Source organism: Echinops telfairi, unplaced genomic scaffold (assembly GCF_000313985.2).
Source record: "Echinops telfairi isolate 266 unplaced genomic scaffold, ASM31398v2 ScPeMD7_7467;HRSCAF=8505_1, whole genome shotgun sequence".
NCBI classification, from domain to species: domain Eukaryota; kingdom Metazoa; phylum Chordata; class Mammalia; order Afrosoricida; family Tenrecidae; genus Echinops; species Echinops telfairi.
The window spans coordinates 12,288,375-12,311,971 of NW_022111368.1; the positions used below are offsets into that span (position 1 = coordinate 12,288,375).

Consider the following 23,597-nt stretch of genomic DNA (forward strand, 5'->3'; position numbering starts at 1 on the left):
TTCATGGAATCATACAGAAATGATCATTTTTCCCCAGACTTCTTTCACTCAGAATAACTATTTTGAGATTCATCCATGTTGTTATCATATCAATAGTACCGTCTACCTTCATTTGATATCATGGTCCTTCATGTGCAAAATATTTGAAGGTGTATATTTCTATTTTCCCCTTACAAACCTTCATGCTATTGCCATACTTTATGCATATTATATAAACTCCATATTGCTATCATTCAAACAGTGGCATTTTAAAGAGATTCGATTAACAGTAAAAATTCAGGCATATTTACCCATGTAGTATCAGTGCTCTTCATTCTTATGTTTATATATATTTCCACCCTTTTCTCGTTCTTAACGCTTTTGAGTAATTAGATAACCGTGCGTCATTTTCTTTTTAGTTGAATGACTTCCTTAACATTCCTTGTAGCACAAGTCTGCCGTTGCCTCATTATTTCAGCTTTCATTCATCTGAAAATGAGCGTATTTGACCTTCAGCTCTAACAGGTATATAGATAGCTCTAACAGGTACAGGGTATAGAATTCTAGTTGAGGTTGCTTTGTGTCAGGACTTTCATGTTTTCTTGCATTTTTTTCTGAGAAGAAATCTGCTCTTACCTTCATTTTCCTGGATATAACATTTGCTTTTAGAGAAAAACAAATTTGTTCTTTTCTATAGCTTCTTTTAAGGATTTATCTTTATTATTATTTTTTTTAGCAATTAGCTTATATGTTTTCTTCATGTTTCATGTGCTTGGGACTCATTGAGTATTTTGGATGTGATTTTCATCAAACCCAGAAAAATTTGATAATTTTTTCCCAAGTATTTCTTGTTCCTCGTCTTTCTTTCCTTCAAGAATTCCAGCGACATGTGTTCTGGTGCCCCACAGATCACGGATGCGCTTCTAATGTGCATGGATTCCCTCTTCTCTGTTTGTCACCACTGTTTTTGGTGGCTTCTACTATCATGCTTTCAAATTCATTAACCTTTTTCTTCCTGAACTGTCTGATCTATTGTTAACCAACTCAATCAACAAACAAATAAACAAATAACAACAACAAAATTGCAGACATTGCCATTTTTATCTCAGTAATTTGATTTGGGTTATTTTCCTGTCTTCTATGTCCTCTGTTTCATTTTTTGATTGTAACGACCAGAACTATTTCCTGTCCTCTGTTAATTCTCACGTCTGTGCAAGCCATTGTTGTGACTTTCTGAGTCTTTTCTTCAGTACAGAACGCAGTTTCCTGCTTCTTTGCACACCCAGTAAACTTTGATGCCAAATCTTGTGATTCTTTTACATTTTGCTAAGTCCTGGGTATGTTTGTATTTCCTATAAGTATTCCTTAGCTTTGTTTTAAGGATGCAGTTTAGTTACTTGGAAACAGTTTAATCTGTATGGAACTTGATTGTCAGATTTGCATCGTATCCTATTAGGACCTGAGCAGGGTTGTAAAGGATGTCACTACTACTGAGTCTAGATCCTTCTTAGTCGTATATTAAAATTCCCCATGAGTTATGCGGTTTACCAGTCTGCTGGCAAGAACAAGCACTATTCTTGTACCCATGTGGCATGGGGCACTGTACTCTCAGGAGGTTCTTTCTCTAGCCTTGGGTAGTTTCCTCCTGTGTACATAACAAATGTTCTGCTAAATAACCTAGGACTCTCAGTAGAGGTCCACTATTCTCTCTCCATGTAGCTCTCTCCTTGCTGGTCTTCTCTTCTGTGAATTCTATCTCTCTTGGCCTTCCTGGACTCCAAACTCTTATAGAGATTTCACCAGGCTTTGCTTCATTCTAACTCCCTGCACAACAGCTGGGGACTCTCTCACGGTAATTGCAACTCACTACCTGATATCTGGTGCCTTAAAAACCATTGTTTCATATACTTTGGTTGGTTCTCTTTAGTCATTTCAGATAAGAGAGTAAATCTAGTCCCTGTCACTCCATTGACAGGAGTGAAAGATTGCGCACGCGTGCATGCAGTGTGCATGCACACACACACACACACACACACACTTCTATACAAGTTTATGTACAGAAAAAAGACAGGCGGAACATGTACAAGATGTTTCCCTCTAGGTGATTTCATGGGTAATTTCTATCGACTTTACATGTTTCTGTGTTTTCTAAATTTCTACCATGAAGGTAGACTACTTTTATACTTGGGAATAATGTTATTTTAGGTAGTATTCATTTAATAACAAAATCTTTGATCTTCTATTTCTCCCCCACTAACATATTAATTAAAAAAAATTATTCTGAATTTGAGGGATATAGTAGTAATTCTTAATTTCAGGCCATTTTGAAATGACAAGTGTAGGAGATATATTTATGTAAAGCTGTTGAATTCAGCCATATAAAAAAGACCAGTAGAACCAGAAAGCTTAGGTTAAAAAAAAAAGAAAGAAAGAAAGCTTAGGTTCTAGTGTCAATCTGTCACCTGACATATGAGGGGGCTTCAGAAAGTTAGTGGGGAAATTCTATTATCTCATGCTTCCAAGAAGTTTTTGAAGCTCCCTCATATATATGTTCATGTGTCAATGAACACATATTCTGAACCAATGAACTTCTATCTGTCCAATAAGAAGCCATGAGCTAGAAAAGAATTTACTGAGTATTTGTCATACATCAAATAATGAACAAGGTGATGGAGAAAAATGATGAACATTTCAAACACAGCTCCTGATGCCATGGAGGTTACTGCTTGATAGAGATAAATGTCTATTTATTTTCCGTAAGTAAGATGCAAACAAAACCAGGCTCGCTGCCATTGCATCTATTCTGAGTCAAAGCAACCTATAGGACAGGCTAGACCTGGCCCTGTGGTTCTGTGGCTGGAGCTCCTTATGGGAGCAGAAAGCCCGGTCTTAATCCTGCAGGTTTGCCCCTGACTCCCAACTGCTGCCCTTGTGGCTAGCAGTCCACTAGGCCACCAGGGCACTTCTTAACTAAGATATAAGTTACTTTACATCTGTCATCTGCATTCATTACCCTATATAATAAATAAGATAATGTATGCAGATTGCTTTGGAAATACTTCAAATTACACAGATATAAGGCAATTTTGACTCTTAGCATCTGAATTGAATTTAAATACTGGCCTCTTCACCTTTGATTAGTTTTATTATCTTGTGCAAGTTGCTTACAGTTTTTAAACTCTCAAACTCACTCTCTTCCACTGAGACTATTCAGACTCATAGTAACCCTATGAGTAACCCTATAGTAACCTATAGTTACTACAGCTATACTATAAACCTATAGTTACTCATAGTAGCCCTATAGGACAGAAGTAGAACTGCCCTTATGGGTTTCTGAGACTGTATCTCTCTTTTTAAAAAAAAATCATTTTATTGGGGAATCATACAATTCTTATCACAATCCATCCATCCATCGTGTCAAGCACATTTGTACATTTGTTGCCATTATCTTTTCATTTTTTTATCTTTTTTTTGGCATTATCTTTTCCAAAACATTTTCTTTCTACTTGGGCCCTTAGTATCAGCTTCTCATTCCCCCCCTACTTCTTCCTCCCTCCCTCATGAACCCTTGATAATTTATAAATTATTATTTTTTTATATCTTACACTGACCGATGTTTCCCTTCACCCACTTTTCTGTTGTCTGTTCTCCTGTGAGGGGGTTATATGTAGATCATTGTGATCAGTTCCCCCTCACTTCCCCCACCTTCCCTTTCCCCTCCTGGTATGGCTACCTCCATATTGGTCCTAGGGGTTTATCGGTCCTGGATTCCCTGTGTTTCCAGTTCCTATCTGTACCTGTGCACATGTACATGCTCTGGTCTAGCCGGATTTGTAAGGTAGAATTAGGATCATGATAGTGGGGGGGGGGGGGGTAAAGAGCTAGAGGAAAGTTGCATGTTTCATAGGTGCTATACTGCACCCTGACTGGCTCGTCTCCTTCCCACGACCATTGTGTAAGGGGATGCGGAGACTGTATTTTTTGACGGGAGTAGAAATCCTCATCTTTCTCCTGGGGAGCAGCTGGTGGTTTAGTTTCCACTCAAAAGGATTACAGGAAAAGCATCCCAATTTCTTGAGGAAGAATATCTACTGAAAGGCAGAAGGGTTTAAATCCCAACTCCAGCCTGAGACTGCGTGGCAATTTTAGGCACGCCACATAACCTCAGTAAGCCTCAGTTATGATTTGTTTGTCGTTTTGTTGTTGTTTTCATTTGTAAAATGAAGAGGGTAACAGTGATGACTTTGTGGGGCTGAGAGATGGTGAGCGGACAGCCTCATCACAGGGCCTGCCATAGACTAAGTGCTCAGTAGACTTTGGCTTAGTAGCTATTTAGCATGGCTTACTGAGTAGTCTACCACCACGTGGGTGATCTTAGGGAAGCAATTTTTAATTTCTCAAACCTTAATTTCCTTTTACACAAGATGAGGAGTACCTTAATTCCACGTTAAGGGCAGAGTATAAGCACCAGGTACATTTCTAACAACATTCTGCCCATGGCCACAGGTGATTCCCCCCACCCCCCCACCACACACCCCACCCCTCCGAGTTATTTCTAAGCCCTCATCAGAATCACCGTGCATGTCGTAATTCTACCAACAGTATCTTCAATGGCATCTAGGCTCTCACTATCAAACACATCAAAATTCTTCCTGCTCCAATCCATTACCTACTTCCAAAGCCATTTAGGTATTTGTTTGAACAGCACCCCTACTTCCTGGCACCAAATATTGTTTTAGATGCAGAGTGCTGCTGTCATGCAAGTACCTCACATTTTTGGCTCTGGAGACCAGGAATTTATTTTCCCACCATTCGGAAGCTGAAAGTCCAGATATCAGGTGAAGGCCGTAGGAGACCCTCCTTGTCTTTTTTATATGTTTATTTATTTGTTTGTTAATAACATTGGGTGACATTTGTTTTCTGACAGCTGTGGGTCTCTATCTAATCTGTTCTCTGTAAGAGAGCTCAGAAGGGACTAGGTTATTTATCCCCACCCCACCCACTGTCATAACCCCATTAGCAGAACGAGGGAGCACCCATTCCCACTTCATATTGCATTCACAGAAGAAGGCTTAGAAATCCAATATGCATTTGGGGGACACAGCACATAACAAGAGAATGAACACATATATCACTCCCCTCAATGTTCTACCACCTCTTAGAAGAGAATGATAAGGTTATAGGAATTATTTACATGAATAAAATTCCCCCAAACAGAAAAACAACCACTTTTAAATTGTGCTAAATAATTGCAAATTAGTACGGTTTCATTTGTGTAGTATTTCATTTTTCTCTCCTTCCTAAATTTCATTTATACCCAGAAGGACTTGTTTTGGGAGGGTAAGGAACTGGAGGAGGTGGAAGATCTTTTGCTTCCAGAGCTGTTCTCTCTCAAGGCACTAAGATCCGCTCTAAAAGGAGAGTCTTGTAAGTGGGTCAGAAGTGCCTGAGGTGAAAGTGACTCACCTTTCACAAGGTGAAGGCTGGCTGTGTTGACTCTCCCTGGTACCCAGAGAGAGAAGTCACGTTACAGGCCTTTAAATAATCCCTACCGCTTTGCATACCCACTTTTGACTATGAAGTTACTGCAACAACTGACAATGACAATGGGAGGGAAAGGGATGATCCCTAACTTCCACAGTTCTTTCTCCTGGTGGGTTATGGTGAGATCCTCTGGTTGATTAGCTGACAATTAGTGGGGGGCACGGTGAGCCGAGTAAGTGATAAACTACCTTGTCCATGAAGACCACTTGGATGACTACTGAAGAGGTAATCATGAAGGCTATTAACAAGGCGAAACCTTTTTGCTGTTAAGCCCCCCAAGCCAGAGTGCTAACGCTTTTAAATGAAGTTCTTTTAGGGACGTGTTTTAGGGCACGAAAGAGACCCCATGACAAAGAAGACAACACAAAGCCACAGGCACTTCCTCTGGATGAGGGAGGCCAGTAGCACCGGGTACAGTGGCCTCTGAGAAGTCAAGCCAGGACTACAGGTAAATAGGGCACGAAACAAAGAGAACTGCCACAAACTCAGGATTGATGGCAGCTCAAGACACGACAATGACAGGTGGCATCACAGAAGCAGGATTAGGACCGTGATTGGGATCTATCACCTACCCTCAACAACAGAATGGCCTCTCTCTGAATACTGGCCTAGTTTCAGACATGCCACTGCCATGACCCCTGGCACTGCAAAAGTCAAAGGAAAGAATTCAGGGACCATCTGAGAAGAAGCGCACCAGAGGGTCACTCTCAAGAGCTCTGCCTGAACCGACAGAGGCCATGAGACAGAGAGCAAAGGAGCAGGGCCAAGACCAGGCTGAGGCAAGGAGACCGTAGGACAGAGCAGAACAACGCAGAGACTGAGACTGTGAGGCGGAGCAGCAGGCTGGCTTGCAGGGGACCACACGGCTGAGAGGCTGAGGAGCAGAGAGAGGCTGGCTGCTGGCTGAGAATGTGGCGTTGCTGTCAACCATTAGCTGGATCCTTAAAGTTTTCTAATCCTGGCTTGTGCTTAACTTGATATCTTCCCTAATAAACTCCCTTAATTGCCTTGAGTTCTGTATGGCCATTTCAATGGCGTGTTGAACCCAGCAGAGAAGGAACGTGTTGGGGTGAAATGACTACCGTCCTAATAGGTGAAGGAAGATTGGAGGATGGAGGCATGACTGATCTCTGCTTTGTGTCAATCCGCCTTGAGCTAGTGTGGAAATCGACTCTTCTCCCTGACACAGCCAGAGGAGGCCTCTGTGCTAGTGCCCACACAGTGTGTATGAGACACACTCATTTTCATCTCGCTTTCTTCACCTTACCTATCTTCGAGCCCTTTTTATACCCCATACACACAGCTGTACTTCACTCTTTTTAACCGCTGCAGAGTATTTCACTGTAGCACTGTGCCATCATTAATTCCACCGTTCCCTAACTGATTGAGGTAGTTAGTTTATTGTGCCAACCTGGCCAATAAACACAGGTGGGGTTCATTGAAGGGCAGAGGGATAAATGGCTTGGTGAGCCTCACCTTTCTAGTTCTCAGGTCTCTTGCTTTGTGATGGTCGCACCAGGGTGCAGTTGCCTTAGCCAGTTCCCTGCTTCAGCTGGCAAGGCTGACTTCCTGCACGACATCCCCAAGGAGAAGCCGCATGGACCTACCCCGATGCAGCCCTGGGTGCTGAAGCAGCCATGTGGAGACCCCTGCCAGTGCTGAGATGCTTACACATTCACTGATTCAGCTTTCCTCCTGCAGTCAGCGTCATTGTGTGTGTTTTGTGAGACGGAGGAGGACTTTGTGGATTGGTGTTGGACATATGGGTTAATGGGCTAATGCTGGACTTGTGGGCTTGGGCAGCACTGGGTTGGGTTGATGCACACTTAACCTTTATATAAAACTCTCTCTTGTACATGAGTTTCTGTGGATTTGTTTCTCTAAAGTACCCAGACTAACACACTGACAGACATTTAAGCTCCTCCCAGTCTAAGAATACACCTGTTTATGCAAATAATGCCCCCACGAAAAAGCCTTCTTTTATACCATTGTACACTTGCTTTAGTACATAGTTGGCACACGGCCTCACCATTTCTGGAAGCAAAACTGCCAGATCAAAGGGCATGCCCATTTAAGTACTCATCTACGTCATGCCAAATCAATCACCCATCCGGTATGAAGTTCAGTGTGTTTTCTACCACACCACCGAGGAGATAACCCTGCGGGGAGGCTGGTCATCAGTCTACACCTGCACAGACTTCTCCTGGTGGCCCCAGTTCATTGGCTCCTCTATTTACATCTGGCTGCCAGAGCTCCACCCCATCCACACACACAACCGTTCCTCGTTCTGTCTCTTGTTGAGTTCTCAGGGAGACCCGCGTCTCTGCTAACTTTTAGAGACTGCGCTTCATCTCAGGGAAACTCCTCTTAGCTCAAGTGAGTTTTCTTTTTCTGCCTTGGTCACCAGAGTCCAGGTTCTCCAACGTGGAAGAGCCACAGGAGAGGCCGCAGGAAGCAGCAGAGCCGAGGGTCAGTGTGTAAACACAGCTGCTCTGCCGCTCTTTAGCCATCGGACCCCTCTTCCTAGAGGTCAAGTCCAGGCCCTCAGGAAGACAGAGACGGCGAGTCCCTAGCAAACAGCTCCAGCAAAGCCACATCAGAGCGTCACAGAAGCAGGCCTGCAGGGGAAGCCCGTTCTTCCTGATGTTGTGGGAAAGCAGTATCAACAGAAAGGGAAAGCAGTGGAAAATATTCCCTAAATAAACCAGGGAATTGATGACCAAGTGGGCAGGGTTGGCTTGTAAGAGGACAGACTGCCCTGCCCGACCAAGGAATTTTTGGCAACTCCCATGTCATCTCAACCCACGATGGAAGTGGAAGGCGGGGCTAGCCAGGGTGACAGAAGAGGCGGGTTGGTGTTAGAGGGGAGCACAGCAACACAGCTTCACAGGGACAACAAACGATGTCCTCTAACCCTTTTCGTTGAAAGGTGTGTGCCAGGCGAGGAGGTAGTTGTCTGGCTTCAACTGCAAGCAGCCTTCAATTGTAGCTGGGTCTGGCCGACGCCCCGGGAGCTTCTCGACTATTTCCACATAGTGCTTCACCATCTCCCGGTACAGGTCATCCAGGCACCAGTAGTCTGAGCAGAGGACAGGAAAGGACAAAAATCAGGGCAAGCGGCAAGAGACGACGTCATCTCTTTCCCTCCCAGGAGCAGGGGGTCCTGGCTGGCTTCGAACCGACTGCTGCAGAAATGCCACGGTGCAGTCGTGACGATAGAAAAACTACAATAATGAGGCTTCTAAGTGAAAAGTTAAAAAAGATCGCACAACTCTGTTAAATATGTTTAAACTACTGAACTGCATGACATGTGAATTATAGGTCAAAAAATACTATGAAAAATATATTTTTCCAATAAAAGAGGGACATTTTCGGTGAGTCATCTTCTATAACCCTATCTACCTAGGTAAATTTAAAATAATGACAAATAATTCATTCCAGATTTCAGATATCATATTTGGTTAAGTGATTGCTAGTTGCAAATGAGAAGCTCGTAAAACAAAAGTCCCAAACTCCACAAGCCTCATTTTCCACGAATGGTTCCTTCTTTGCTACACGCAGGGGGAAAAAGGGCTAAAGTCTGCCTATTTCTCTCAAACAGACATTTCGACGATAAAGACATGATTTTCTTCGATTTCCAAATTCCTCCTCTCTTACTGGTGGCGTAACCAGTGAGGAAACAATGCACTGTATTACCAGGTATTTCCCAAAGCACATCCTGAAAAAATGGAAGGTGTTTTGGGAATAAGCTTTGACTTAAGTCTCTGAGAGATTCTGGGGAATCAGGGCTAACAGGAAATAACACATATCAAACACCTGCTGTATATACCTTGTTCCAACCCAAACCAAACTCACTGTCCTCAAGTTGGCTCTAACCCTCACGGGCAGGCTTGCGCGGCCCGGGGGTTTCTGCGACTGGAACTCTTCACGGAAGTAACGCCTCACCTTCCTCACAGGGAGTGGTTGCTGGTCTCACCGTTCGCAGTTCGATGCACCACTACTGCACCATGAGGGGATATATTTATATTATCTCATAGACATACACTGACTCCTGGAACCTCATGCGTTTCAGAGAAGACCTGTATGCAGGGTTTGCAGCGGTTACATGCCAAAGGGCTTCTTTCGGAAGTAGATCACCAGGCCTTTCATACATGGCACAGTTGGGAGATTCAAACTGCCAACCTTTTGATTAGTAGTCCAGTGCAAACAATTTGCACCATTCATGGACCTTACTATATTGACAGACACACGGCGGGGGTGGGGATGGGGGTGAGGACACACCGCACTTCATAATATTATTACAAGGAGGACTGCTAACCCCAAAGTCAGCAGTTCAAAACTACCAGCCACTCCTTGGGAGAGAGAGGAGGCTTTTTCCTCTTAGAAAGATTTATAGTCTGGAAAAGCCATGGGGGTAGTTCTACTCTGTCCAACATGAGTCAAAGTCAAATTTGCTTGTTGAATGAGCTTGCTTGTATGATAAAACTCAGAGAGGTTATATGAATTGCCTTGGATCAGAGCTGGTACATGGATTTTAATTTCCAAACTTGAGCATGTTTCTCACTAGGTTATTCTCTCAGGTGGTGGATAATGCCTACACATCCTGTAATGTTCGCATCTGCAGTGCCGGGTGATGTACCTCTCCCATCTCCTGGAAAGCCTCAGCTCCGTCAGCTGTCAGGGTTGATGGAGTGGGTGGTACTTGTGGCCTTTGCTGTAAAGGCAGCTAGAATGGCAAAGCTCTGAAGAAAGAACTTCATAATAAGCACTGAGGGTCTTAAAAATGCATACATCTCATTCACATAGGAGGAGAGGCCTCTCTCACAGAGAGGCTCTTGGGAAGACTCCGTCTCTTCTCGCTGCAGATGGTTACAGAGAGGGTAACTGAGTTTGGGGGTTAAGAGAGGGTATGGCATGACCTGGGTCTAGGAGGAATACATTTTGCTAGTAATAGGGAAAGGGATGCCAATGGGCAACACTGTGAGAATAAAATGAACCTCATGCGCATGTAAGACCTCTTGTTGCCACGCGTGAGCCATTGGGACTGTTTGTAAACGGATAAGTGTTCACCTCTCAGGCACCAGCACTATTAGCTAACAAACGCCTTCCTTCACTCAACCCCAGGTCAGGAAGCTTGATCTTCATGCTTCTTCTCAGAGAACAGCCCATTTGATTCTTGAACTGGATACTTCAAGAAGGTCTCTCTGGAACTGAATGTAGCCCCCTTTAAAGGGAGGGGAAAAATGACGAAGGGCCACCAAAAGTGTCGTCTTTTCAGGTCCACACTAAAGCCAGGAACAGATCCTTCTAAGCGACAGACTCTACAGAGCTATTGCCTGAGTTTCTCTATTTGATGACACAAGAACTCAAGTTGAATAAGAGAAAATGAGTTTTTGAAACTTCCTGTAAGTCTCCCAACGTGTCCTAACAACAACAATGACAGGGTTGATACCACTAAGGAGCCCCGGTGGCTTAGTGGTTACAAGTTGGGCTCTGATCTGCAAGGTCAGCAGTTTGAAACCACCAGCTGCTCCGGGGGTGGGGGTGGCGACTGGGTTTTCTGCTCCTGGAAACTCACAGGGGGTTTTCTGCTCCTGGAAACTCACAGGGGCAGGTCTACCCTGTTCTACAGAGCCCCTAGGAATTGACATTGACTCATTGGCAGTGAGTGTGATTTTTTTTTGGAGTGGGGGAGGAGGAGGAGCTATTGAAAAGAGCTTTGGTGGGACAGTGAGTTAAGCACGGGGCTGATAACCACAAGGCCAGTGTGTTGCACCACTCACTGCTCTCAGGAGAAAGACGAGGCTGCCCGAGGGAGCAGCTCTACTCTGGCCCAGAGGGTCAGCAGTGTGAGTCAATGGCAGTGGGCAGGGGAGCTATTAAAAGAGAAGCAAGTAAACAGTTGGCTTTGGGCAGGGCCCGTCTGCTTCTACGTAGATAAGCACACCTGAGTCCAGGGTATGGGTAGTTAGGTGGGCACTTTCTGTCCGTCCCTTTACTGTTGGGTAAATACCATCTTACATCCCTCTAACGCTTTCCTTTGACGGCAGGAACTGGAGCTGCTGACCCTTTTTTGCATAAGACATTTCATAAAGACACAACATGAACTAAATTGACAGGAGCCATCTCCCCGTAATCATGTACTCTGCACTTATATTATTGAACTTCATTCTCACATAATCTCGTGAGGATGGCAAGTCAGAGAGCACTGCTACAAAATCATAGAAACGTTTATTAGACAAAGCTATCAGAATGTATGTAAAGCTGTGGTTTGTCCACCTAGAACTCTCCACGTCTGCTTCCATCTCCCTTCCCCGGAGGTCTGTGCTCCTTCATGGACCCTACGTCAGAAAGGCAGTTTGGCACCCTCAAGGGACCTGTGGGCATCGTGTTCCTTTTCAACATTCTTTGAGTTTGGGGAACAAAAAAAGAAGTCTGAAGGGGCAAGGTCAAGGCTGCAGGGTGGGTGGGGTGAGGCTTCCCAACAAAAGTCTCACAGATGGCCCTTGTTATCCCCAAAGAAGGAGCGGGCCCACTGTTGCTATGGGAGAATACGTCCTCAGCACACTTGCCCTGGTAATTTCCTCACTTTTCTGAAAACGTCTTCCTAATAAGCCCTGGTGATCATCTTACAGCCTTTGAGAAAATCTGTTAAAATGATCCCTTTGTGTTCCCAAAATACATTTGACACAACCTTTTGAAAGGACCCCTCTGCCTTGAATTTAACTGGCTCAGCAGATACCCCCAGAAGCTACTACTTTGATTCGCTCTACTGCGGAGTTCATCTCCACTCATGGTGACCCCGTGGTTTACAGAACAGAACTGCCCCATAGGGTTTTCTTGGCTGTGATCCTGATCGAAGCAGACTGCCTGGCCTCTTTTCTGCGGTGCCCTTGGGTGGGTTCAAACTGCTAGCCCTGAAGTAAGAGGTTGAAAACTCATTGTATCACCCAAGGATCTAGTAAGGATGGTACTACTATCCTTAATGTGAATTTCAAAGTGGTTGAACAGGGTCACTAATGTTATTCGTTTGTGAGGGACCAATCAGGAAGTGGGAAGGCCAGGCTCCCAAGTCTGGACTACACATTCTCTGAAGATCAGTCTTTTATCTCCATTTGGACTCTTGAGTGACCGGTACAAGACCTGGCTCACCAGTGGGCCTCAATAAATGCTTGTTGAGTGACTTAATATTTACTGGCAATGTGAGTTCTTTGCTCATAAGCTATATATATACACTGTATTGCTTACCTACCTTGTAGAAGGTTGGACACTGTCATTTCCTAACTCAATCTCTGCTTCTGCACTCTTTTGAGGAGCCCTGGTGGCATAATGGTTACACGTTGGGCCGCTAACCTCAAGGTCAGCTATTCAAAACCACCAGCTGCTCTGTTGGAGAAAGACCAGGCTTTCTAGTCCTGTAAAAAGGTACAGTCTTGGAAACGCAGAGGGCTAGTTCCCCTCTGTCCGACAGGCATCAACTCGATGGCAGTGAGTTTGAGAGTGGGTTGGCTTGTTTGGTTTGGTGCTCATTTGAAAGACTAAAAGTAGGACACCGCACATTATCTCTACCTCTGGCATCGTGATCAGTCTAAGAGGGGAAGCACTCACAAGCCACCATTTGGAGGGTTAAGGGATTTATTACTAAAACCTATTTAAATCTCCCAAGTGGTAGTTTCACTTTGTGAACGCCAATCTCTGACTGGAAAACGTGCAGAAGGGTCATTACACATTGCAGTGTTTCAAATCCTTGCCTATCTCAGCGACCTGACGTAGTGAGCACTTGTGTAGAAGAATATTAGCTTTGGAAGCAGATTGCTTGAATTTCAATCCATTCTTTGTCACCTACAAGGCTTGTAGTGCTGAGCAAATTATTGAACATCTCCTGGAGTCATTCAGTTTCCTCATGTGAAAAATTGTGATACTAAGGTGTCTATGTGCCAAACTTCATAGCTGATGTGAGGATTAAATGATACCATACAAATTGCAGTTGAAAAGTACCAGGCATCCATACGAGCTATGTGAAAGTTAGCTCCATTATTAACATAGCTCAAAGATCTCTTCTAGGCTATAATTTGTTAGTTTAAGACAATAAAGGGGCTGTTTGAAAATTAAGCTTTAATACAAATTTGACTGAAAATTTCAGTGACCTGAAGGAAAATATTCTGCTTTAATTTTTATAACAAACCAAACCAAATTCCAAACTTAATGCCATGGAGTCAACTGTGACTCACAGTGACCCTGATGGAGTAGGAGAAGGATGAAGTTGTCTGCTTTCTGTAAAGATTTGCAGTCTCAGAAACCCGCAGGGGCCATTGTATCCTGTCCTAAAGGGTGACTCTGAATGAGTTAATTTTTATCAGAGCAATAGATTCAAGTAGGTAATATTCAATACATATTTACTCATGACCCACAAAATACAGGGCACAATAAGCTACACCAAATCCACAGCTGCCAAGTCAAGCCCAACTCAGAGTGACCCTGTACAGGGTTTCGGAGACTTTAAATTTTTACAGCAGCAAAGAGCCTCATCTTTCCCTCTGTTGGCAGTTGGTGGGTTCAAACTGCTGACCTTGAGATTAGTAGCCCATTGCCTAACGCGCAGCACCACCAAGACTCTTTAGCGGGCACTGTAGCAAACAATCAATCAGGCATCACTAATTCTACTTGTTAGCACTTATATGTTGAGATCACTTAGATGGAAATTAATTTTTCTCCTAGAAAATAATGCTGCAACGTGTTCATATAAGTTTTTTGAACACAGAAATGTCAGTGTGGGGATCTAGGTGGTATTGTACTGCATGTAGTGTATATAATGTATATGTATATGCTATGTAAGGGTGTCAGGGGGTTCACTGGCAGGACCCTCATCTTCCATGCAGACCCAGGTTTGATTCTCCTGTAGGCTACCATCCATCTGTCAGTGGAAGCTGGTGTGGGGCTCCGCTGAGGAGCGGGCTTCAGTGGAACGGGCAGACTAGGAAGAAAGGCCTGGGGATGCACTTCTGAAAGTCAGCGGAGAACCTTATGGGTCACAAGGGTCCAGGCACAGGAGTGGCACAGAACCAAGCAGAGCTTCCTTCCATTGCACATGTGACTGCTATGACTTGGGGCTGATGTAATGGCAAGTGACAATGTAATAGAGAGACACGAGTAAAGAGTTATAGTCTCAGAAACCCGCAGGGGCACTTCTACCCTGCCTTACAGGATCCCCATGGGTCAGAAGGGGCTTGATGACAGTGAGGGTTTGTTGTTGTTGTTGTTTTTATTACTGCAAAGAGGATTTAGATTTCTCCAACATGATCTTCCCAGCATGAAAATGCCCACTGCTTTCGGGTCCTATCCTAATAGGAACCACATAGCTGTAATGGCCAGAGTCTGTCAATTACCAGATACATAAACAATCTTAGTGAAGTGCCTTCAAAGACCAGGACAAACATGTAGGAGACTATGTGGATGCACATACATGTATGTGTACACATAGTATCCAAACATAGATGAAGTAAGGCTAAGAGTAAGGACAGAAACTGCACAGCTAAAACCAACAAAGCATGGTGAACAGCCAGGTGCACTGAGGCCTCAGGGGTGCAGCGGTGCTTTGGGGTAGGGTGGGGCAGTAAGTGCGAAGGGCTGGTAGAATACTGTTCGATACTGCCAAGCACTTTAAAGGCAGTCAAGAACCTGCCAGGACACTAGAAATGGGAAGGGCTTTGATCTTGTGATTGTGTGGGCCCAGACAGATGCTCCATCACGCCCAACAAGCGGTGACCTCTCACCCACGGCACTCTGTTTACCTAACAATGCTTTAAAATTTGATCATTCCTTTATACCTCAACACTTAAGAACTAGCCGCCAAGCGTATGGCATTCCTATACAGTGACCACTGGGGCTAATTGTAGCATGTCCACAGCAGAGAAATGGAATATGGGGATGTGAATGCATAAGTGAAAACTCCATGACTTAATAGTTGCCCCCACAGGTTAATTTTACAAAGCTATACTAGCAATATTTGCAGGTTTTTAAAAAAATTAGATCATTTTATTGGGGGCTTTTACAGCTCTTATCACAGTCCATCCATCCATCCATTGTGTCAAGCACATTTGTACTATGTTGCCATCATTTTTAAAGCATTTTCTTTCCACTTGAGCCCTTAATATCAGCTCCTCATTTTCCCTCCTTTCCCCACCCTCCCTCCCTCCCAAACCCTTGATAAATTATAATTTATTACTATTTTCATATCTTACATCGTCTGCTGTCTCCCTTCACCCACTTTTCTGTTGCTTGTCCCCCTGGGGGAGGGGGGTGTTATATGTCGATCCTTGAGATCGATGCCCCTTTCTCCCCCTACCTTCCCTTAATCCTCCTGGTATCTCTATTTTCATTATTGGTCCTGAGGGGTTTATCTGTCCTGGATTCCCAGTGTTGCGAGTGCTTACCTATTTGCAGGTTTTAAAAGGGCAAATGACTTGTGGGCTTTCAGCTGCTTAGTTATATACCAAGCTGTTTCTCCGATGGGAGAAAGCTGGGAATCATCCAATCAACCTGTCACTTCAACAACATCCCAAGAAACTTTGTTTCCCTCCCAAATCCAATCCATTAAAAACGTTTTCTTAGCCCATGTTTAAGTCCAAGCAACTTAAGGTTTGGGTGGGTGGTATTTAGATCCTGTTGTATTAGAATGGAGAAGGAATCCCCACATACTATTCTCTTAATGGGGCAAGCGGGGCTTATTTACATTCCAGTTTTCCGAAGCTGATGCAGACTGAGGTAGCTTCTCTCCTGAAGTGGACAGTAAGGTTCTCCCCGGCTGCTCCCCAAGCCCCACTTCAGCATGAAGGCTTCCCCTCCATTAGAGACAGAGGCTCTCTCTCAGTGCCACGGAGGTCGGCCTGGTTATCACTTTACCAATGAGAACCGAAAACTCGCCCTTTATAAAGATGAAATCTTAGCTCTCTGCAAAGTAAAATAATACTGTCGTCAAGAGATGCTCCAGGAGAAATATGATCTCCCACATATATAATTCGTTGCGGGACGCTGGTGAATATTAAATTGCCACTTTTGGCAGCGGCATCAGGTAACAACATCAGCTAAGAGATTGCATTGCTTTCTGAGCCCTGCGGGCTTATTTCAAGAGCTTTCGCCTTCTTTTCTCCCGTTGTTGCCGCTGCAGGGACCTTACCTGTGACGAGCGCCTCGGCCGTGGTTATGTGCATGAGGGTGTTGTCGCTCACTGGCCACTGGTCCGGGGAAAGCACAAGCTGGCCCAGTCCCCCCGTTTGTTTCAGCTCCTCCTGGATCTTTGTACCTAGGGCGCTGTTCTCCTTGCTGGCGTTTCTGTAACCAAGGGCATCGCCCACGCCGCCCAGCAGCATTGCAGCCTGAAATTTCTCCATCTTGCCAGAGGGCCACCAGGCCGGCCGGGTTCTTCCTGCGGTTAACAGCTGCTGAGCGTCCCCCGCCTTCGTTGCTTCAGTTTGTTGGCTGCCTTCAGTCCACCCTGCTGACATTTATACTGGTCATTGTATCACGGGCAGGGCCTTTCTCTAAATGGTCAGGCAGTCCTTTTCTGTCTCCGCAGGTGCCACCTCTTAAAGGACCAATGAGGAAAAACTTTCTGGATCCTAGCAGCTCTGAGCCATCCTTCTAAGGAACCAGGCTCCCGGAGAACCCCGGCGGACGGTCTCACTTTCCCTCCCCAATGAGAAGGCTGCTGCCTTTAAGTAATGCACCTAGACTAGAGCAACAGCAGTCCCTCCCAAGTACCAGATCCGCGCAGCGTTCTTGAAGAACTCTTTAGAGATGCATGCACCGTTAAAACAAGCAAACAACTGGAAGCAGGGTCTGTATGCCATACAATCGACCGATTAGAAGTGCACCTTTTGAGAGGTTTTTGCAAATGTATATGGTTGTGTCACCATCACCGTCAAAGTTCCCCATGCTGCTTTGTTGCCCAGGCCCCTCATTCTGCCTTTTCTAGAAATTTCAAATCAATAGAATGATCTATGTTTGTGGCTGTTAAGCTGCATTGAGTCCCTTCTGACGCAGGTCCCAGGTGCAACAGAGCCACATTGCCTGGTCCCGTGCCAGCCCCGCGATGGTACAATAGTATTTGATCTACAGCTGCGGCACTGAGTGTGTTAGAATTCACCAGTTACATGCAGTGGTTTTGTCTTAAGAAAAAAAAAAACTACTTTCCCCCTTTCTGATGATAAAACGTATTTGATGTAAAATTTGCAAGACACAGAAAAGTGTAAGGAGAAACCAACAGTGTGAAGACTGGTCTTTTAACTTGGTGTTTCACAAATGGCTCGCCAGTTAACTAGCAGGGGGCAGTGTCCTGAGAGGGGCAAAGTTACACAGACTTTCTGATGCCCTCTGCAAGGGTTGGATTTAACACCTTCCTGCCAATGTGTGAAGACCCCTCGGTGACAGCAGGAGGCTGGGACGCAGCACGGTGGAGGTATGAGGGGCAGAATGTCAAACGAGGGTCCTCATTAAAAAAACAGCCAGGAGTCCTCCCCCATAGCTAACTCCCAGGTCTGGAGGAGAGATAGACACAATCCAAATATTATCATGAGACTGCTTCCCTCTCTGCTCCCCAGCGGAACCTACTCTCTTCTCACACTCAGGAGAAGTACGAGGGAGTTAGAAAATGGACTTAAAAAACATAAAACCAAAATTGAAGTACACACTAAGGCACTCAGATCCATGTAAATGAACATGTTCTATCAAACCATCAATTAGTTAACAGTGAGTTTCTGGAATTTTATGCCCTCAAACTGACACCACGCCGATTCTGACTCACAGTGACCCTATAGAACAGAGTACGGCTGGTCCCTGTGGGCTTCAGAGACTTCAAATCTTTACAGGAGTAGAAAGTTCTCTTTCTCCCAAGGAGTGGCTGGTGGTTTTGAACTGATGACTTTGTGGTTAGCAACTCAACACGGGATGCTATGGGCATAATTTTGAGGCATCTGCAAATAAATGAATTGCTTACACATGGCTCTAGGTTGCTTATGTAGGGTACTTACCCAAACAAAACCACAAAAGCCAGAAACGTGGTCCGGCCATTTAGAGATATTTTAGGCCGAGCAGCAGTCTGGCAGAAATGTTGAGGGGAGTACCGCATATACTTGTGTGTAAGCCGAGTTTTCAGCACATTTTTAATGCAGTTTTTGTGGTAAAACTAGGTACCTCGGCTGACATTTGGATCAGCTTATACTCGAGTATATGTGGTATTATACCCCACCCGCCCCTTCCAGGTCTGATTTTTATCTGTGCCTATTTTAAGTGGGTAACACTCAAAAGGGATTCCACTGCACCTCCCACACTGTTATTTCCTAACTATAGTAGGTGAGGGGCAACTGCCATACTACACGGGGCTTTCAGAGTTTGTGGAGAAATGCAGTTGAAAGACACTGGAATTTTCCCACAAACTTGTTAAAGCCCCTTCATATTTGACCTATGTCAGCAAATTAAGATTAAGATTGTCAGAAGTTACGATATTAGTTCATCCCACAAATATTTGGTGATCCCCTATCTTCTGTGAAAATTGTGCACATAGCAACAGATAACAGGAAAACAAAACAAACTACCATTGCCTCCATGACGTCTGAAATCTATAGATTACAAATATATCAAGTTAAAAATAACACATACACTACACGACACTGAGAGAGAAAGAGATGACGATGTTTATTCTAGAAATTGCTGGTAAGCACTCTATGAAGGTACAGCGCAATGTGTATTCCTTTTATCGACCATGTTTATTTACTTGACTTCAACATATTCATAATGGTTATTACAGTTTATATGGGTATATAGTTCCTATCAACTCAAGGGACTCCTTAATATGTGAATTTATGAGATCTGTGAATTCTCACATGGACACACCATGCTTAACAGCAGCACTATGTGATATTGAAAAACAAAATGAAATAATTTAAACTGCTTTAGGACATGATTATTAGAGACAGTAGATTAGACATGACGGTTGAAGTTTCCACAGGAGCTTATGTACTGGTTACTATAAATAAACATTTCCTGTTTGTCCCATGACTAAAGACGGAGAGACTGACATCTAGTGGCAGGAAGCTCAGCAGCCAAGAATAGAATTTAAGAGGGTACCAACCACAACCACCGCACTGAGTAATTTATTTTCATGTTTCTGGAGATTTTACCATTTTAATAGCATGCATAATTTAAACATATATAAGGAAAAAACCCACTGTTTTTTGAATAGCCATTGTCCAATTACTAATATTTTGATAACGATTGCTAAACCATAGAGAATTTCAAATCTTAAGAGAAAAAAAGCAGAACTTCATAATTGTGAGTTCTAGATATACCTCTAAACATAACACTTGCACATCAAGAATCCATGAAGCCTAGAATGATGCTTTTACATTTTTGAAGTTTTCATTAAAGTGAGCATTTATTAAATAGAGGTTCTGAGAAACACCGGTTTTTGAAGGTCGTGATGACCTACTGCCCCAGGTCATTCAATGAGTGGCTTAGATCTTGCTTTTCAAACTCCAAGACCATGCCTCCTCCTCTAGTCCCTGCTGCCCATTTTGGGGAAGGTTTCCACACCAAAGCATCTATAGTTCACACCCTCGCCATGTACACTCAAACAGACATGCCTCGTGTTTTCAACAGATGTTTCCGAAAACACCAAATGAATTATCTTTGAGGGGAGTCAAATCAACTAGAAACATTAGGCATTCTTTCTGTTTTATAGACATCCTGGAGTGGAGCTCTTCTCCCTCACTTGCTCCTATGAAAGAATCGCCAATTTATCTGCGACATAAACTATATTGTACGTGGGCAGCAAGGCACACCGATAATGCGAAGAGCAACCGTGCTGCGACCTTCTTTCAAACATGAGGTAGGGCCAATAGAGACTGATTTCCAAAACTCTACAGAAGAGCTTTGTCAGAAGAGCAAGGGGACAGCCTAGGCCCTCTGGCCTTTGAACGACACACGTTTAGTCCTGTGCTGCGCTAGGGGGTTCATTGTGACAGAGAGGAGATCAGAAAATACAGATACCATGTTACAGACGCATCTCAGCTCTCACACACAAACAAGATGCAGGGCTGTGCCTCCGCCACACACAGCGATGTGTATTTTGGCTTTCACATTGTACAGTTTGTACAAAGGGTTAGATGCGAAACAGTATAGCTATTGCAGATATTTAAAAGAAACCAACTCACTTGAATTTTAAGTCTATAATTTATCATTCATAAAAGAAATTATTTTTCATGGAAAAATGTCTTTAAATGTCATATAATCTTTTCTTTTTTTTAAAAAAAAAAACATACCTTAAGAAACTTCATAGGAAGTTCAAATAACATTATTAAAAAGCAAAATAGGCCCACTGACTTGTAAACAGTTTAAGGTAAACCTTTCCTGAAATCGCGCACTGTGCAGACTGACATGGGGCATTAAAAATCATACAGTGATTTACAGACGGACGCCCACGAAAACGAAAACAGACACAAGTGGATTTGGCAAATCTAGATAGTCGAGAAGTCAAAAAATATAAATCTTGAATTCCTGGCACCAAGTTTTAAAAATGTTAGACTCCATAAGATCATCTTTAGGGCACATTTTTAACACCTGTGGCTTGTATAAAAATACAACATCCTCTTTGAGAACGCGACACTGTTTCCGCAGTGCAACGACAACTGCATCAGCGGTGTTTAGGTGTTTTGGTAACTGCTGTGTTCCTCTTATGTCAGGAAGTACACGGCATGCTCTTGAGTCCTGGCTCTGTGCACTTGTCCTGAAACGGGAAAACCACGCAGACATCTCCTGGAGCAACAGCTACGAGGATGCCCTTCTCCACACATTCCAAGCAGCCATCTTCCAAGGAATCTGCGGTGCTCACCAAACAGCGGCCCTGTTCCTTAAGCAGGATTGGATGGTTATTTGAGTTTCATGACTGGTTAAGGATGACTTCTGAACTCTGCGAGAAATGTACACAGAAACTGACCCAAATATGTCCTTTATAGGATGCAATTCACTTATCATCTGCATCCAGAGGGACTTTTCGCTCAGAAAGTGCTGCGCCTTCCTCCCGTGACTACTGGCCGGGCATACTCGACAAAATCATCTATAAGAACAGGCCATGCTCCTAAAGGAAACAAGAAAACAGAAACCAAAGTTTGAAAAGCAGTATTTTCATATTCATGCCACTTTTTCAAGCTCCAAAATGAATTCGGTTTATACAGCTCATGCTCCACAGTGCCAATTAGCTGCAGTTACTTATTTTTTCTCCTGCTAGGCAAATCAGGGTTAACAAATATTGATGTCTTGAAGGAGCCAGCCTGGTGATGCTGTGGGTTAGGTGTTGGTTGGGCTGCTAACCACAGGTGGTGGTTCAAATCCACCAGGCTGCTCCGCCAGAGAAACAAGGGGTGTCTGCTCCGTACACATTCAGTCTCCACAACCCTACTCTGTGGGTGGTAGAGAGTGTGTGTTGACAAATGCCTCATTCTTACGGCAATGACATATAGTAACGGATCATGCATGTTCTCATAGGGGCCTGACAACCCTCAGCCGGGGGCTGTCTTCTTGATTTACACCCAATGCAAAGCCCCATTTTTCCTTTTTCGGGATTGATAGGAGATCCCTATTAATGAAGTGAGTTCCATTATCCTCCCCACTTTACCAGAGGAGACGGCACCTGTATGTGATAGGGCTGGGAGTCGGACCAGAGATGGTCTGAATCCAGTCCCGACATTCTTTATCATTATTCGATGCCTAACGTCAGGAAATGTTAACATTCATGTCAGGTTTAAGAATTTCTAGCAACCATTCAAAATATTTTAACTCCATACCTTCTTCGTCGTAGTTAGACATATCATCTGCAATCATGTTTCCAAAATCTAGGAGAAGATTCCAAGTGTCCCTTGGGATTGATCTTTTGTGATGTTCCTAATACATAAATAAATAAAACACCCCCCCCCAACATATTTTAAAAAAACAACCACCACCAGAATTAGATAAGGACAAATATTCTAGTGGGTTGATTCTCTGCATGATATAATTTGAGCAGGAGTAAATGCAATAATGACATTGTTAAAACTTTTATAAAACTTTTCTACTATGCCAATATACATATATACAAAGTAGATTTATGTGAAAACAAATCAATAAGGATTTTTAATTAGGTTTAAGAAGGCTAACTTTATAGAATTCATAACACATAGGCACCTATTCTTAGACTACATGCCTAAAATATAGGTTACTGATCCCAATTAAAGAAGACAAGAGTACAAGATTAATGGGCACATGGTTATTATATTCTAGATACTTTAAAGATATATAGTACCTAATTTCATGAAATATAGTTTAAATGAATCTTCTACGATATAGCTTCAAAAATCTAAGCAACACTAAACCACACTAAACCACACCAAACCCACCGGTGTCCAGTTGATTCCAACCCATGGTGACCTCAGGTGTTTCAGAGTAGAACACACCTAAGATGGTCAGTAACCAATTCACCATACATACTCGCGAAAAAGCCGGGCTTTCTAGCACATTTAAAATGCAGTTTTTGTGGTAAAATTAGGTGCCTTGACTGATATTCAGGTCAGCTTATCCTCGAGTGTACACGGTATTAAAAATCATGATTTGGGTGAAACTTTAGAGAGCAAATGCTTTTCCATTCAATAACTCAGAGCCATGACACTGACTGCAGTTCCCACAATGCACAGCTCTCTCCCACCTCTTCCATTTACCCTTTGCATTCATTGGTCTTTTGGTCCCTTCCCAATTTGTATTCCTAGGCAAATGCTGCCCTTTTGACCTTGGAGAGTTGAGAGTGGGGACCTCCTTCCCAGTGTTCTTGTTCCCCCCAATAGGCCTGTAATTTCGCTGAAAGTTGAGCCATCTTGTACAGAGAAGAATATGGATGAGCCATCGTGTTGGGAGGTCCCCCTGCCTATATCACACCAATAAGCCTGGGAGCACCTGATCTTTTTTGTAACTGAGTTTCATTCCACATTTTTCTCTGACTCCACCCAGGGCCACCTATCAGGATCCTTGGTACCAGGAATCATCCGTTTCTT

The 23,597-nt window shown here is 43.7% G+C and overlaps 2 protein-coding genes across 2 annotated transcripts in view; both read right to left on the reverse strand.

Moving 5' to 3' along the window:
- ADPRHL1 (ADP-ribosylhydrolase like 1) overlaps positions 1-16,990 on the reverse strand; it is a 38,081-nt gene extending 21,091 nt beyond the window's left edge. Inside the window, exons 1-2 of the mRNA XM_004704421.2 lie at positions 16,700-16,990; positions 8,438-8,602 (exon numbers count right to left, since the gene is read on the reverse strand). Coding sequence (XP_004704478.1) covers positions 8,438-8,602; positions 16,700-16,913 — 379 coding nt within the window. The 5' untranslated portion in view covers positions 16,914-16,990. The remainder of the gene's footprint in view (positions 1-8,437; positions 8,603-16,699) is intronic.
- A 2,201-nt stretch (positions 16,991-19,191) lies between these two features.
- The window catches only part of DCUN1D2 (defective in cullin neddylation 1 domain containing 2), a 40,202-nt gene continuing 35,796 nt past the window's right edge, over positions 19,192-23,597 (reverse strand). Inside the window, exons 5-6 of the mRNA XM_004704422.2 lie at positions 22,362-22,458; positions 19,192-21,655 (exon numbers count right to left, since the gene is read on the reverse strand). Of these exons, the coding sequence (XP_004704479.1) occupies positions 21,576-21,655; positions 22,362-22,458 (177 nt within the window). The 3' untranslated portion in view covers positions 19,192-21,575. The remainder of the gene's footprint in view (positions 21,656-22,361; positions 22,459-23,597) is intronic.